Source organism: Eptatretus burgeri, chromosome 5 (genome assembly GCF_056783735.1).
Source record: "Eptatretus burgeri isolate ZD-2024b chromosome 5, Ebu_testis_v1, whole genome shotgun sequence".
Classification (NCBI taxonomy): domain Eukaryota; kingdom Metazoa; phylum Chordata; class Myxini; order Myxiniformes; family Myxinidae; genus Eptatretus; species Eptatretus burgeri.
Genome location: NC_140965.1, coordinates 18,449,613 through 18,465,903, shown reverse-complemented (window position 1 = coordinate 18,465,903; position 16,291 = coordinate 18,449,613). Strand labels below are relative to the sequence as shown.

Below are 16,291 nucleotides of genomic sequence, written 5' to 3'. Positions count from 1 at the left end.
TGTGTCAAAATGGTGGACTGAGTAAATATTTGGAAAAAAACATAAATTAATTCACAAACCTTCCTCTCCAGACCCACCAGTCTTTATGCTACCAAATTTGGGTTACAACATTAGGCTTGGGCCCAGATAAGCTACAGGCCCAGTGGTCCGATTTTATAGATTCATTACCTCATTGAAATAGTGGAATATTTAGCTCTTCATGCCATCAACTTCAAGCCTTCAAACACCCTCCTTATCCATCACGGTCAACTATCCATCTCACAATCCCGCGAGATATGCAGAAAGGAAATGTGACAATAAACACCCAAAATCATTTAACTTCTTCCTGATGTTTGTATATATATATATATATATATATACATATATATATATATATATATATATATATATATATATATATATATATATACATACACTATAATACCAAGCTTGCACACTAAAAACTCGGCTCGCCGTCACACGATCCCTATGAAATTGCTGTGGCACTTAGCGGACATGCCAACAATGTTTCGGAAGTCTTGGCGTTCCATATTACCACTTGCATTTTGCACAATGCGTATTTTTGTCATTCCCCGTGTACGGTCTGTCGTCTGCTACCAGCTAAGTTGTACTGCTATCCCATGCATGTGCACGGGTATCGCTAGTATATGTATATATGCAGGCATCAACAACTTTACACCTTTTCAGTCCTGGGGTCCGGGAGACCCAGCAAACGTGAGTGTAAATTTTTTTTAATTGTTTTATTTTTATTATTTTATACTTTGTTAATATTTTCTCATAAAAGTCGATGCACATGGATGAGTATTTGCTCAAAAAAGTGATTCATTGATTCTTTTATTTGGAGGATATCTCCAAAACTTTGTCAAACTTTATACCTTCCAAGGTTTTGGGTCTGGGAAACCCATAAGACGAACAGTAAGAACCATAAACTTGCAAAGCTCGTGAAACTCATAAAATCATGAAAATATAACCAATAAGCATATCTTTGCCAAAAGAATCGAAGTAGTAATTCAATCTCAAAGATACTAAAACCACGAAAGAGAAGTCGATTCGAACAGGAAAAGCTCACAGGAGGAAATTAAATGCAGAAACACATTTATTCATGGCAGTGGAATGGAATGACGTCAAGAATGATTTAGCTTGATTCTCTTCCCCCTCCTGTCATGTGAGCTGTAAACTGCAGCCCCTGGCAAGGGAGTGGGGCATGCAGTGAGCGAAAACGAAGCACGAGTGAAGCCATGTTGGGCTTCGGCGGGATACTGTGCCAAGTGACGTTGTATGCTATGCTATTCATTAAAGCTGTTGATCTCCTACTTTGAGATGTCGAGTCATCTTATTATCAGGTGGCAGTGAAAGGTGAACCAATAAACCCGATTGGAACCCTTTCTAGGGATTCTTGGCCAAGTGCACAATGGCGGACATGCCCACGATGCCATGCTTGGATTGGACCAGCGCCAACCTCGCCAAAGCCTTCAAGCTATTCAGAAAGCGCACCCAGCTATACTTCTCTGTGGAGGATGTAGCAGGTGACAAACAAATGGACCACATTCTCCTACTATCAGGTGAGGAAAGCTTGAGATGCTACAGTTCATGGAGCCTTGATAACGCTGACGGCACAAGGCTGAACACTGTAACACCGGCGGTGATTTGGCAGCGTTTTGAAGCTGAACTGAAACCCCAGGCCAATTATTGTGTGGCTCGTTTCTGCTACAACGTGTTAAGCAGGCCAACGACGAAACCATGGACAATTTCATCTCCAGATGCCAAGAGCAAGTGAACAAACGCAAGTTCAAGACCCCCGAGGCGGATGAGCGTATCATAGAACAGCTCATTGCGGGGACATGGTATCCCGAGCTACATAAAGAGCTCCTTGCGAAGGACGACACCCTCACATTGGATAAAGCCCTGGAAATAAGTCGGTCGCATGAGGGCTCTGTCACTCACATGCAGCGGTTCACCCAGACCCAACAGGCAACCAATTTTGTTCACACCATTGGGCACCACCAAAAAGAGTGCTGCTTCTGTGGAAGACAGCCCCGGCACCGATGCCCAGCATGGGGCTCGATATGTGAGTCATGTGGAAAGCAAACCCACTGGAAAGCCATTTGTCTCTCGAGATCGAGGCAAGAAAAAAGGCTGGCAGACAACCTGCCCAAGGGCACAAATCCTTCAACCGGAAGCCCATCCACACCCTGGGGAGAGATGTAGAACTTGACAATGACTGTGACACGTTGAGCTTCACCACCATTAAAATCCTGCAGCCAGACCATCGATTCCTGGTGAGAGATTTTCACCGACTTGACCATTTCACGACCTAGCCGAGCTGGTATTCACTCCCTGGGGGTCAAGGTCGACACTGGGGCAGAGGGCAATACCTTGCCCCTTTAGATATAAAGGCAAATGTATCCCCAAAATGTCGACTCATCTGGGCTGCGCGCGCGCACGCACACACACACACACACACACACACACACACACACACACACACACACACACACACACACACACACACACACACACACACACACACACACACACACACACACACACGATGAGTAGGTACCTGGGGAACATCTGTGCAATGTCGAATTTGACTTAAAAGTCCTAAAGTCCCCCCTCCACATTCATGAACCCTTAGGCATCAACTGACACTCCCAAACACCAAGTTTAAACCTCTCCTCCATCTTGAATGCTTAATTCACCTCCACACCCCAAGCCTTCAAACCCCCTCCCCAGTCCTCCTCAAACAACTCCACAACTCCCCCCACCTTCCAAAGACCCAACCTCCCCGTTCCAACTCTGTCCTATCTTTTCTCTCCACCCCCCTCAGAACCCTAACTCTCTGTCCTCCCCTCCTCCCTGGGGAGAGAAAAAAGAAGGGGGGAGAGGATATGGAGGGGAGAAGAGAGTGAGGAAGGGTAGAGGGGGGAGAGATAGGGGGCAGAGGAGAGAGAGAGGGGGAAAGCAGAGAGAGAGAGAGAGGGAGGGAAGAGGGGGGAGAGAAGGGGGTAGTTGATGGGGTAACACCGGTCAATGGTCATTCTCTGGGTGTGATTTCCTTGGTCTCTGTAAATGCTCCGACTGAGGTGAGTGATCTCACTGTGAAGGAGGCATTCTATGCCATGCTCGAGTCTGTGGTTGATGAGTTCCCCAGGTGAGATACTCATCTTGTTTTAGGGGATTTCAATGCAATGACTGGCACCGATAGGTATAGTTATGAGACATGTGTCAAATCTGTCAGTCCCCATGGGTCTGGAACTATAAACTAGAATAGCACTAAGTTCCTTAACTTTATAAGAAGTCGTGGACTTAGGATGGCTGGTTCATGGTTTGAGCACCCACAGGCTCATCGCTGGACTTGGTATTCCACTTCTGATATCCATATCCTCCATGAAACGAGAAGGGAATTACATTTCAGTTGAATAAATTTTGACATGTGAATTATAAGGGTTATTTTTGCGTAACGGGGCATTTTTATTCGGTCTATCCTTTATCCCTATTCTGTCGGTCTATCCTTCGTATTTGTCCTCGTGCAAACGGAAACTTATTCGGATGATGGCGGAAGAGAAATTCCTTCTGGAACATTCTTTTTCGTAGTAAAAATTGCAAGCCGCGGCTAAGCTACTAAGCCCAAGCCATTTTTAATCGGATTTTTGAGGTAATCTCATTACTTCCCTATAGATACTGTATAATCTGAGAACAGAATTCAAAAATAATTTTCCGTTCGTTTGTCCGAACCACTTAGGTGAATTTTTCATATTTTTCAACAGCTACCTTTTAAAATCTATAATTTAATCCTCATAAGTCCGACAACCGAATGAAACCTCTCGTTTTGTAGGTCTATACCTCCCCTAAGTTCAAGTACCAATGAAAAAATTATTTACATTAACTACCGCAAAAGCGAGTGAATCAGCGCATTTTATTTTATGTTTCCCAAGTATTCAAAGCTAATTTAGTCGCCAAAATACCCACTTTCCTTCGATTTTCACCCGGTTTTCAACGTTGGGATTTAGGCCACTGTTATCGACTGCGAAATATGAAAACAGAATTACAAAATATCTTTCCGTTCGTTGGTGCGAGCTGGTAGAGTGAAACCGCGTCATCCTGCACAAGCTCCACCATCTCAGAGTACCAGGCCGCGAAATCTTTTATTGGCTTATAACTCGACGGTGCAAAGTCACAAAAATTAAACACACACGTCGTCGTGCAGGTAATAATCTCAGGCATCCGGCGATATAAGTTAGAAAGGTGAAATCAACTATTTTGGTCGCTAAAGGGGCCCCGAGCCGTTGCGGCCTAACACTATCCGAGGCGTGGCGCTCCAGGCCATGAAGCCGCGATTTTTTTTTAAACACTCATAAAATGACGATACAAAGTCTGAAAACGTCCCAACATACCTCAAATGTCCAGGTCACGTTCCCTGTTAGTGGGTGAACAATCCAACGCTTGGCGAATTCTGTTTCGCAATGATAGGAAGAGCCGATATCATCGAAGGATCAAAAAGCGACGTCGCTATGGACGCTTGGCCGGTGGGAGACCATGGCTTGGGAAGCACGGATTCTCAATGTTGAATTGTTAACCTATCATCTTTAATAGAACTATAATAGACCAATAAAACTTTAATAGAGATTTAAAATTTTATTCTTGTATTTGAGGAGCATCTCGGACTGGTTGTACTAGAGCAGCTCGTTTTGTGTTACGTAACTTACGTTCAATGAAAAAAGTTGGGGGGGGGGGGAAATCGATATGTTGCCCCCCCTTGATAAAAAGTGGAGGGGGGAAATCGATATGTTGTCCCCCCCCTTTGATAAAAAGTGGGGGGGGACATGTCCCCCCCGTCCCCCACCAATCGACGCCCATATCATCAAGTCTTGGGGATACCAGGGTATTCATGAATAATATATGTCACATGGTCTGGTCGCTATATTGGATTGAGGGAAAATATTTTAAAAAAATTCTTTCTCTTGAACCACTTCATCAATCGATGTGAAACTTCACAATCTTGATCTAACAGTGATTGGAAATATCTATTTATATATTGCTAAAACTCTCATTTTGTATATGTATGTATGTATGTATGTATGTATGTATGTATGTATGTATGTATGTATGTATGTTCCTGAAATACAGACAAAACGGTATACGATAGCACAAAAATTTTAGGGCCACATTACTCACCATTCGCCTGCGGTGTGTAGTATGAAGTTTCGTTCAAATCTGGCAACGAAAAAATTATAAAAAAATCAATTCCCGATTCAGTCAAGCACTCCGGGACAATTTGATCAATGCAAACAACCTCAGCGGTATAGTTCGCTGGAGCTCTCTTTTTTTTTTCTTTCTTGAAATTGTAGTGTCGTGGTAAAGATGCTTAGCAGGCAGACACGAACGGGGGCACAGTCGAGCCGGGCTGTGTTGCACAAGCGGGAGCGCGGGCGCGGGCGTACTTTGCCCGCGGCTCTCCTTTATTACGTACTCAGTACACTCACCAGCCGTGGCGACTACGGCATCACTACGACGCCTCAGGCGGCGTGCACTCCTTATATTCCTGGCAGACACGATGCTCACGACGACCACTCCCCCCATCATCATGCCCCGCCCCGCAGGCTATACCACAGAAATGATTTATTTAAAAATCACAAACATTTAGTACAGACAAAGAACGATTTATTTTTAAGCATAAAATAAACATCGCCATTTTGATCTAATACGTCCGTGTTCATTGATAAATAAAATTGTGTTTTGAAGATTGCGCACAATAATTTATTCGACTTTCTTTTCTCAGTTTTTTTTTTCACATTGACGCGCAATCTCTAGTTTCGTTCAAATCGGGCAACGAAAAAAAAAAAAATCAATTCCCGATTCAGCCAAGTACTCTTCGGGACTATTTGATCAATGCAAACAATCTCAGCGGTATAGTTCGCTAGAGCTAGCTTTTTTTCATTCTTTCTTTTTTTTTTTTGGAAATGATTTTTTTTTATCAACCGCTGTCACAACGGGAACCCAACTGGTTCATGGGTCGTCGAGTATCTTTTAAATTTCAAGCTGATCGGACACAAAGTCTAGCAGAAAAGATTTAAGTTTTTTGATATGGATTCATTTTTTTTATTAATGTTTTTTTTTTTGAAAAAGGCTCACAGCTGAGATGCAAATCCTACCCAGGTTCCTCCTGATGACTTCATGTTTGCTTTTTGCTTGTTCGAGTCATCACTGCCAGCAGTTATCAAGTGGCAGTACTAATTATGTCTCTTATTAATGACATAACACACCAGCACACAAACACCACACAAAATACACTACACACACCACACCACACCACACAAACCAAGTCCAAGCAAGGGTCTACAATCTCTGATTGGTCTTTTTCTTGTTTGTTTGTTTGTCAGCCCCATTTCTCAGCTGTCCTTTGAGCCAGGAAGCTGAACTTTGGGGACAAAAGTGAAGATGTGCTTTGGCAAGAACGGCATTTTTATTTTTTGATTAATCAATTAATTGATTAATTCCTTAATTATTATCGATTTATTAATTACTTGTTTCTTTTCTTTCTCATCTGGGCAATATCTTAGATGAGACCCCAATCTCTTGATACTCTTGTTTGACACTATTTATACATTGATGCACAGCTCTACTCCCAATTCCGTGTTATTGTGCTGCACCACCACATTGCCTCCCAGCGCCCTGGTGACGTCACGTGCTGGAAGGTATGTTATTTATTTATTTACCATGGGGGCGGGGTGTACTTTGAATGTACCTGGACTTGTATTTTAATTAATTTACTCTGAAAATTTTCCACTCTTTTTTTTCTGGCAGGAACGCATTCCCTGTTTAATTTTATATAATTGTGTGTGTGTGTGTGTGTGTGTGTGTGTGTGTGTGTGTGTGTGTGTGTGTGTGTGTGTGTGTGTGTGTGTATTTGCATATTTGCATATTTGCATAAGGAATAATTATTTTATTTGCAGAAGCATACTTTTATGCTCCAATCACTGAGTTACAAATAATTCAGTGCCATAAATATGAAAAAAAAAATCCTTCAGGTTTGAGGGAAAATGTTGATTAATAACATAACCTTCCTTTCCAATCCTCAGAGTCTGGGATTGTTGTTGTTTTATATAAATTCTGATTATTATTTTTTTAATCTGCATGAACCTACTTGTGTGCTCCCATAACTTACAAATAATTCCGTGGCATAAATTTTAAAATATTTCATTCAGGTTCGAGGGAAAATCTTCTTCCCATTTACACTTCCTTCCCAGTCCTCTGGTTTTGCCAAATTACTCCCAACAGCACGACAATGGGTCCTGGTAAGGAATTCTAAACTTGGAGGGTATCAAGTTGAATCATTGGTGACGTCATTCCATTCTACTGCCATCCATGTATAAATGTGTTTCTGAATTTAATTTCCTCCTGTGAGATTTACCTGTGAGAATCGACTTCTCTTTGGTTGTTTTAGCATCTTTGAGGTTGGAATACTGCTTCGATTCCCTTGGAAAAGGTAAGATTATTCTTTTTGTTTTCATGGTTTTACCAGTTTTATGAGCTTTGCAAGTGTATGCATCTTACTCTGTGTCTTATGGGTTTCCAAGACGCGATACTCGGAAGGTGTAAAGTTGTTGACAAAGTTTTGGAAATATCTTACAAATATAAGGATCAATGAATCATTTTATGAGCAAGTACTCATCCATGAGCATTGACTGATTACAAAAAATAACAAAGAATAAAACGATTAAAAAAAAATTCAACATGTTTGCCGGGTCTCCTGGACCCCAGTACTGGAAAGGTGTAAAGTTGTTGATGCCTGCAACTACGGTGGGTGTGTGGGTGCGTGCGTGCATGCGTACATCAAACACACCTCCTGACTTATGGTGAGCATCGCCATGGATTATGTCTCACACGGTAAAACCGCATAATCCACACAGAGCAACCATCCATCTGCCACCCAGACGATTGTTTCCGCTAATGCAAACCATTCAACCAGGAGGCACATGATGTGATCAGCGGGCAAATCAAAACATGTAGAGTGTGACAAGCCCTCCCCCGATCCCCATTGGACACAGTTCTAGTCCGACACAGGTGTAGGACTAGAACTGCCACTTTATAACTGCTGCAGTGATGACTGGGTACCAAGACATCCCACTTTGATGCAACCCTGCTTTGATTGGACACCTGACCCTCACCCATGACGTTTTTCAATATTATTCAGTTAAATTTAGAATGGGATTAAACATGTGCAGATTAAATATAAATAGAACAAATCGGTGTGGTCGTGCATTGGAGTCATCAGAAAGAACCCAAACAAGCAAAAAGCAAAGATGAAGTCATCAGGAGGAACCTGGGTAGGATTTGCATTTCTGCTGCTACTCCTCTACCCTCGAACCCATCCAAGCACAGCCAAGTGAGCCTTATTAAAATAAAAAAAAATCAAAGGGAACCCAGATCCAAAAATTAAATAATGCTGGCTGCCAGACCTTGCATCCGATAAAGTTGAAATTTAAAACACATATTCCTGATCAATACTGGATTGTAATTTTATAGTTTCACGTCGATTGATTAAGCTGTTCCAGAGAAAACATTATTTAATATTTTTCTTCAATCCAATATGGCTGCCAAACCATGTGACCTATCAATTATTCCTGAACAAACTTGTACACAGATAAGTTGGGGAATATTTTTGTAAAGTTTCCCCTCGATCTGTCCAGCCGTTCTGGAGAAAAATATTTTTTTTATGGGTTTTGGGGTAAATCCAATATGGCTGTCAAGCCAGGTGACCTTTAATGTCATATATGTGAGCCTTTTGTTCCTCATGGATAGTCGGTCATACATATAAATTTTCACCTCAATCTGTTCAGCCACTTCAGATGAGAAGATTTTGAAGGTTTTTAAAGAAAGAAAAAAAACAATATGGCTGCCGAATGATGTGCCAGATGACGTCAACAATTTTTTTGTCTGTTCACCATTTTATCCCTCGATGACCCTCAAAAATTTTCATACTGATCATATGTAGTGTTCTACATATGCAATTATGACGTTATAATGAAGGCAACTATGACATCATAAAAAAATCACATTCCCCATGAGGAGTACTTTTCATGTGCCAAGTTTCAATTTTTAGATCCTCGTGGAGGATCTCTAAGTCTTACTCACGTTGTTGTTGTTCTTCTTCTTGTGGACTTTTTTGTTTCATAGCCTACAGTTTTCATCGAAACTTCCTGAAACTTGGCATATATATGTAAAAATACAGTAACCATCTCCGATTAACCATCTCCATCGCAGACAGTAACCATCTCCGATTTTGAAAATTCCTCCGAGAAAAAAAGTTATGACCTCAAAATATCTCCGCTAATGGAAATCGCCTAAAAAAATTATCTCCGAAACTAGGCAAGCTTTTTGAATTCTGTTTGCGGGAATCGAACAGGGCATTAGCAGAGATGAATTACCGCACATATGATACATCACTATGACGTCGTATCAATTTTTATGATGTCATTCCTATTTTTTGACATTTTTTGTTTCACAACCCTGAGTTTTCATCGGATCTCCGTGAAACTAGCCATGTATATGCAGAAAGCCCACGCGCAGGTGGTAACCATCTCCGATTTTGGAAATTCTTCCTCGAAAAATAGTTGACGTCATAATATCGCTGCTAATGGAAATCGCCTAGACCATTATCTCCGAAACTAGGCAAGCTGTTTGAATTTTGTTTGCGGGAATCAAGCCGGGCATTAGCACAGATAATTTATCGTAAACCCGATACATCACAATGACGTCATATTCGTTTTTATGACGTCATCATTAAGAGGATGAGGATCTTAGCTCATTTGAGCTTGTTTCCTTGGTGCGGTTCCAGAGATAGAGGTTGAAAGTTTTTCTGTTTTTACAACATGGCTGCAACACCACGTGACCTATGACGGCATATTTATAAATAAAACATTTGACATGAGTTGTCACTCCTGTGCTGAAAATTTTGACTCAATCCAACAAGCGGTTGTGGAGAAAAACACGAAAGTTTTGTGTGGCCAAACAAACAAACAGACAGACAAACAAACGGACCGAAATGCAATACCCTCTCCTTTGGCGAGGGTAAAAATCATACGGTCACCATAATGATGCCTGTACTGCCATGTGAAGTCAGACATATTCGGAGATGTCATATTCACCATCGCCAATACCTCCCTATAACTTTTCCCTTCATTGTAAAACAACCAAAGCGACAGTTGTCAGGATTTTGAGCTGGCAGGTGTCACTGGCCTTGTGAAGATCTGCCTCAGTGATCGAGGCAGCGATCTGTTGTCTATACACCACCCAAATAGCTATGTGGAATTCTCTCGAACAGCACTTTTACCATGGAGGTTACACAGGGCTTGGCTATTATTTTCTGACTATTTTCTCTGAAATAACTCGATGAGGAACCATGAAACACATGTCATTGTAAAGGTCTTTGTCTGAGTTGAAAGAAACAAATCTCTTGACACTGTGAAATAAAACATCCATCAATATTTCCTTGTAATCCTTGTATTTCATGCATCAAGAAGAATATAATTGCTTTTGGGTCTCTTCTGGGGGTGAGGACTCTCTGCAGGGAGTGGTGGGCTGAGCAGTTGTGGTTTGGAGGGGAGGGGGTTCGAAGGCTTGAAATTAGGAGGGGATTGCCACCTTTGGATTGGGAAGTGGAGGTTGAGGCTTTGGGTCGGGAGGGGTGAGGACTTTCTGTGTGGGGAGGGGGGGGGGGTTGAAGAGTTGTGGTGTGGAGGGGGTTTGAAGGCTTGGAGTGGGGAGTGGATTGACGTTATAGAGTTGTGAAGGTGATGGCGAGGACTTGGCATTGGGAGGTGGATGTGGAGGACATGTGGTTTGGGAGGAGGATTTTATGACTTGGGGTTTGGGTGGGGGTTAGAGTTGAGGACTTGAAGTCACATTTTTCATGGTGCGGATGTTCCGCAGGTCCCTGCCAGTACATGAAGAATAAGTCCATGGGATTTTGAAGTTCGATTTACATTCTATCGATTTAAACGATGTTTTCCAGGAAATCATCTATGACGTAAATAGGGAAGTGCCTGTATATATAGATATACAGTATTTTGGTGTGTGTGATCATTAAACATAACATAACATTCTCTTTGCTAACACACCTTCCGCCCTCACTTTTCCCTCTTTTTCTCCCCCCCCCCCTCTTCTCTCTCTGTCCCCTGTTCACTCCCCTTTCCCTCCTAATAATGTGCAGCACTCTCCTTCCACACCTCTCCCCCCTTCCTCTCTCTTTCTCTTGCTCCCAACCCCCTCCTCACACCCATCCCTCCCGGAGTGTATAATGACGTGTGGTGGGGTGTCACTCTCCCCCCTCCCCCTCCTCGCACCCCTCCCCTCTCTCAGAGTGTATAGCAACGTGTGGTGAAGCGTCACTCTCCCTCCCCCTCCTTGCTCTTCCCCTCCTCGCTCCCCTCTCTCTCTCGCCCTACCCCCCTCTCTCTGTTCCCCTTCTTTCTTCCTCTCCCCCACTCTTAGTATTACCGTCAGCAAATCAACAGGTGGTATTTGCTAGTTATACATAGCTGATGTGATATTGCTTTTTTACCCAAACGAAGTCGAAGTATAAATTCCAAAACAAAAAAAGGCAAAAAGCAATATTTAAAATAAGGTTTATTGACTTGAACACACATAGTTTTCGAGAGTGAAAGAGGAAGGTGGCACATCATGGTCATGCTAACGAGACTTTGACAGATAAAACACATTTGCTTTCCACCTGAACTGACACGCGAAGAACCTGGAGGTACTATGTACTTCAGTCCACCCAATATAATCATTCCAGGTGTGAACTACAGGTATGAGTCAAAGTTGTGAATGAAGAAGATAGGAGGAATGACGTTTCCACAGTAATATTAAACCTTGCATTTCTGATGGTCATTATTGATACCAGGCAATGTTAAGTTACTTTCATTCATTGCATTGGGAATGAGAAGGTGGGCACCACCCTACCTTCTCCACATTCTCTGAATCCGTTGGATCAAACATGCTTTTCTACTTCCCTACCCCTTTCCCACAGATTTAGGGGAAAAAAAGGTACTGGATTTCTCATCGAACCTACAATTCCACGATTGATTCCCTTTGCGATCCTTGGGCGCATTATGAACCCATCTCTGGAGCCCGTCCGTTGCTCATGCTTTGTGCGTCTCGTATTCAAGCAGTCGGTGTTCATATCTGGAGGTAGGGTTGTGACCTATTGGTAACCACCTTTTGTAACGCTAAATAGATCACTGTCAAGTTGCTCGGAAAGGTCACTCTCCATTTGCTGTCTCCATTTAAATTATTGATCTTTTGATCATATAATTGGATGAGCATTTCAACCAGAAGTTTCTGTAACTCTGGAGAAACTACGACCGTCGATGACCAACAAATAACTTCAAGCTTTTCAATGTGCAAAGGGGTACAGTCCTGAGTGGGTCGCCACTCAACGTAGGATACTTAAATGGCTTTAACCCCAGTAAGCTGGTACTCATTTTGCCGACCTCGTAAGGTTTGACAGGCTGTTACTGTCAACCCATCCGGTGTTACTGAACGTCACGACAGGGGCTCAAACTCAGGACCCGAAGATCTCAAGCCAACCACCTGAACCGTTAAACCAACACCAGGTTGGAAGTGAGAGTAAAGGGATACAAAACATTTTAAAATTGCGATTAAATTTTTAAAACATTGAAGGTTTTAAGTGTGGGTGGAGGAAAAAATGGGAGTTTTGAGAGGAAAGAAGAATGAGATGTGGGTTGTTGGACTAAATGAATTATTGACTGAGCAAAGAACATTCAAGAACAAGTGAGTTAAAAAATTTTTTTTTAACTTTAACCTCTGTTCAACAGCCTGGTGTTGGTTGACTTAGCGGTTAGGGTGACTGATTTGGGATCCCAGAGTCCTGAGTTCGAGTCCTGTTGGCTGCTGAATTAATACCAGGTGGGGTTGACTGAGCCTGTGATCCTTCTGCGGTCGGCAAAATGAATACCGGTGTACTGGTAATATGGACAATACATTGACGGCATAGCTGTGTCCCTCACCAATGATGCAACCAGCAGCCACAAGGCTGCACTCGAAAGATAGATCTGTGTTCCATCGATGAAATATTGTAATTCTGATTGAAGGAAAATAACGAAAATGTAATGCCAAAATAATTACTTCCTCCACTTTAATTTATTATGATTATAATTATTCACAGTTGTTTCTGGGATATATCAAGGTTAAACGGTTTTGGAGCAGATATAAATCCCCTTTGAGTGGGGGTGGTTTTATGTCAAGGGTTCCCAAGGGTACAAGTACAAATATGTTGAAAACTCCCTGAAGTATATGGCACAGCTTTTATGTCCTGGGAGATGGAGCGAACACAGGATATGATACAACTGAAGCACTGGGAGAGTGTGGTCTCACTCCAGAACCCCTAACAGGAGAGAAAAAACAAATTGCAGTCTGACGGATGCACAAGAACTCAAAGCAAATTCTTGGGGAAGTTCATTCCTGTCTGAAAAGGAAGAACATATGCTTGGATAGTATATGGCTTGGAAAAGGCTGAGCCACCTTTCAGGGTGTATGTAAGGAAAGCAACAACATGTTGGATGACTACATTGCGACATCCTGAACGTGGATGACACATTTCACAATATGCTTTCTCTATTATTGCAAGAATTCAGGGAAGGATGCAAAAAAACGAAATTAAATTTTATAAAGTTTCCACATACATTGTTCCAGAAATATAGACTTTTCTGGATCTCTTTAACTGCCGCTGCATGCAGCCAATCACAAATGCTAACAACAGGCATTTTCATGAGAAATGGCCGACAGGTTCTACTGATGGATGCAATGTGTGAGAAAAGAAGGAATTCCGTCTAATCAGCTCCTCCGACGTCTGCCAAAGGTCTGCGGTCCGACGGCGGTGCTGAGGAAGCCACCCGTGTGGGTGCCTCCCGACATGACCCTGGCTCTGCTCAACAACTCAAAGAGTCGTGGAGTGACGCAAGTGGGGAGGTTGCAATCCCGGCGTGAAAGGCGCATCCTCGGGCTGCAGCAAAGTAGAGGGCAGGCTGAGGCTCGGAATTGTCAAAACGATAGAGGAATAAGGTAAACACACCAACAGAGGGGACATTGAATGAAATTAAGTGATGGGCATTTGGAGGAGACAAAAAATGTGTTTCGATTTGGAGATTATAGAGATGGCATTTGGACGAGAGAGAAAGAGAGAAAGAGAGAAAGAGAAAGAGAAAGAGAAAGAGAGAGAGAGAGAGAGAGAGAGAGAGAGAGAGAGAGAGAGAGAGAGAGAGAGAGAGAGAGAGAGAATCAGAGAGAGAGAGAGAGAAAGAGAGACAGAGAGAGAGAGAGAGAGAGAGAAGAGAGAAGAGAGAAGAGAGAAGAGAGAAGAGAGAAGAGAGAAGAGAGAAGAGAGAAGAGAGAAGAGAGAAGAGAGAGAGAGAGAGAGGGAGGAGAGAGGAGAGAGGAGAGAGGAGAGAGGAGAGAGGAGAGAGGAGAGAGGAGAGAGGAGAGAGGAGAGAGGAGAGAGGAGAGAGGAGAGAGGAGAGAGGAGAGAGGAGAGAGGAGAGAGGAGAGAGGAGAGAGGAGAGAGAGAAAAAAAAAAAAAACCACACAGGTAGACAGGTCGAGATGTGTTTGGATATGAGGAAGAGGTAGAGATATGTTTGGGTGAGAGAGAGAAAAATGTTTGAATGAGTGAAAGAGATGAAGAGGAAAGTCATGTGAAATGTGGTGGGGATAGGTGTTGCTCATTGAAGCAACATTTGTTGTGGTTTTTGCTGTAAACCACAACTACCAATTATTCTTAGAAAGTCTTGAAACACATCCTCCTCCAATAACACTTATTTTCTTCTGCCTTTGAAATCAAACCCAAAAAGATAGTATTTTTGCCCTTATGTCACAACTGCTGATGGCTTCCAAACCGTTTTCCTTTTAATCCTCTTCCGATCCACATGAGTGCGTTGGAAGGATATGATCAAGCGCAACGGTGAGGGTTAAGAAAGCGTCGTTACTCATAGATAACAGACCTGCCTATTGTTGTTGTGAATTATTTCACTTTATCTTTATCTCTCGTTTGCTGTCTTTTCTATTTCCTACTTCTACTGCTCGGTTGATGGTGTTTGCTTTCATCTTATCATGATTTTGCTTCCATGTGTTTTCATGTCTGTCTACACCCCTTGCGATCGAGCATCTCTAAAGGAGAAATATGATGAGCAATAAGAGTTATGCTTGAATCATGTTTTCTCTCCTAAATGCACCAGAATACATGTCTGTACATGTACGTCTGTCAAATGTCCCTGCTTTTCCATGCGCTCCTTGTGTGGGTTAAAAATCCCACTCCACTTCAGCCATTTTACCCTTGTTATCGCACATACCGTCCTCCATTTCTCAATATGGATGGTGTTTCCTGCATGACCTTATGGCCATTTTGTGTTTATAATGTCACTCTTTGGGCACAGATTGTACACAGAAGGAATTTTAACACAGGAGCAGGTCATTTGGCCCATCATGCATGCGCAACGTCAACGCCGCACGAATCTTGTGCTCACTAGCCCATTCTCCTCTTTGCACCAACATCGGGTTTCTTTATCCTAACATTTTGTTTTCCTCACCAATTTCTAATTTCCTGACAATTTTTTTACTAATCCTAAACCCTAACGATATTTTTTTTCACGTATAGGTTTTTAATCCTAACTGTGGCATTGCATGGGGTATGCATTGTATTTAACTAGGTACATAATGGTTTTCAAATTGCTTGTTGTCATTTTTAATCCCAGCATCTCAGAATTATGATCGTTTGTATCATTGCAAGAGGAAATGGTATTGTGCTTTCTTACTATTTGTGTTTGTTTGAAAACTACAAAACTTTGTGATGCTCAACATATATATATATATATATATATATATATATATATATATATATATATATATATATATATATATATATATATATATATATATATATATATATATATCTATATATCTTCTTCTTCCTCTTTCGGCTTGCTCCCATTAGGGGTCGCCACAGCGGACCAACCGTCTCCATTTCGCTCTATCCTCCACATCTTCCATTGACACTCCAACCACCCGCATGTCCGCCCTCACCGCATCCATGAACCTCTTCTTTGGCCTTCCTCTTCTCCTCCTGCCTGGCGGCTCCATCTTCAACATCCTTCTCCCGATATACTCCGTTTCCCTCCTGTGCATATGTCCGAACCATCTCAATCTCGCCTCTCTCACTTTGTCTCCAAACCGTCCTACCTGCGCTGTCCCTCTAATATACTCATTTCTTATC

The 16,291-nt window shown here is 42.3% G+C and overlaps 2 protein-coding genes and 1 long non-coding RNA gene across 3 annotated transcripts in view; 1 reads left to right on the top strand and 2 right to left on the bottom strand.

Annotated features, from left to right (window-relative positions):
* LOC147025949 (uncharacterized) overlaps positions 1-5,649 on the bottom strand; it is a 68,524-nt gene extending 62,875 nt beyond the window's left edge. The window contains exons 1-2 of the mRNA XM_085883559.1: positions 5,487-5,649; positions 5,179-5,217 (exon numbers count right to left, since the gene is read on the bottom strand). Of these exons, the coding sequence (XP_085739685.1) occupies positions 5,179-5,217; positions 5,487-5,589 (142 nt within the window). The 5' untranslated portion in view covers positions 5,590-5,649. The remainder of the gene's footprint in view (positions 1-5,178; positions 5,218-5,486) is intronic.
* Positions 5,650-7,023: 1,374 nt separating this feature from the next.
* Positions 7,024-12,141, top strand: LOC147025948 (uncharacterized). Its single transcript, XR_015058066.1, has 3 exons — positions 7,024-7,298; positions 7,448-7,489; positions 12,035-12,141. It is a non-coding gene; the product is annotated as an uncharacterized LOC147025948 (long non-coding RNA).
* Positions 11,634-16,291, bottom strand: part of LOC147025947 (calcitonin gene-related peptide 1-like) — a 47,773-nt gene continuing 43,115 nt past the window's right edge. The window contains exon 4 of the mRNA XM_085880881.1: positions 11,634-14,029. Coding sequence (XP_085737007.1) covers positions 13,861-14,029 — 169 coding nt within the window. The 3' untranslated portion in view covers positions 11,634-13,860. The remainder of the gene's footprint in view (positions 14,030-16,291) is intronic.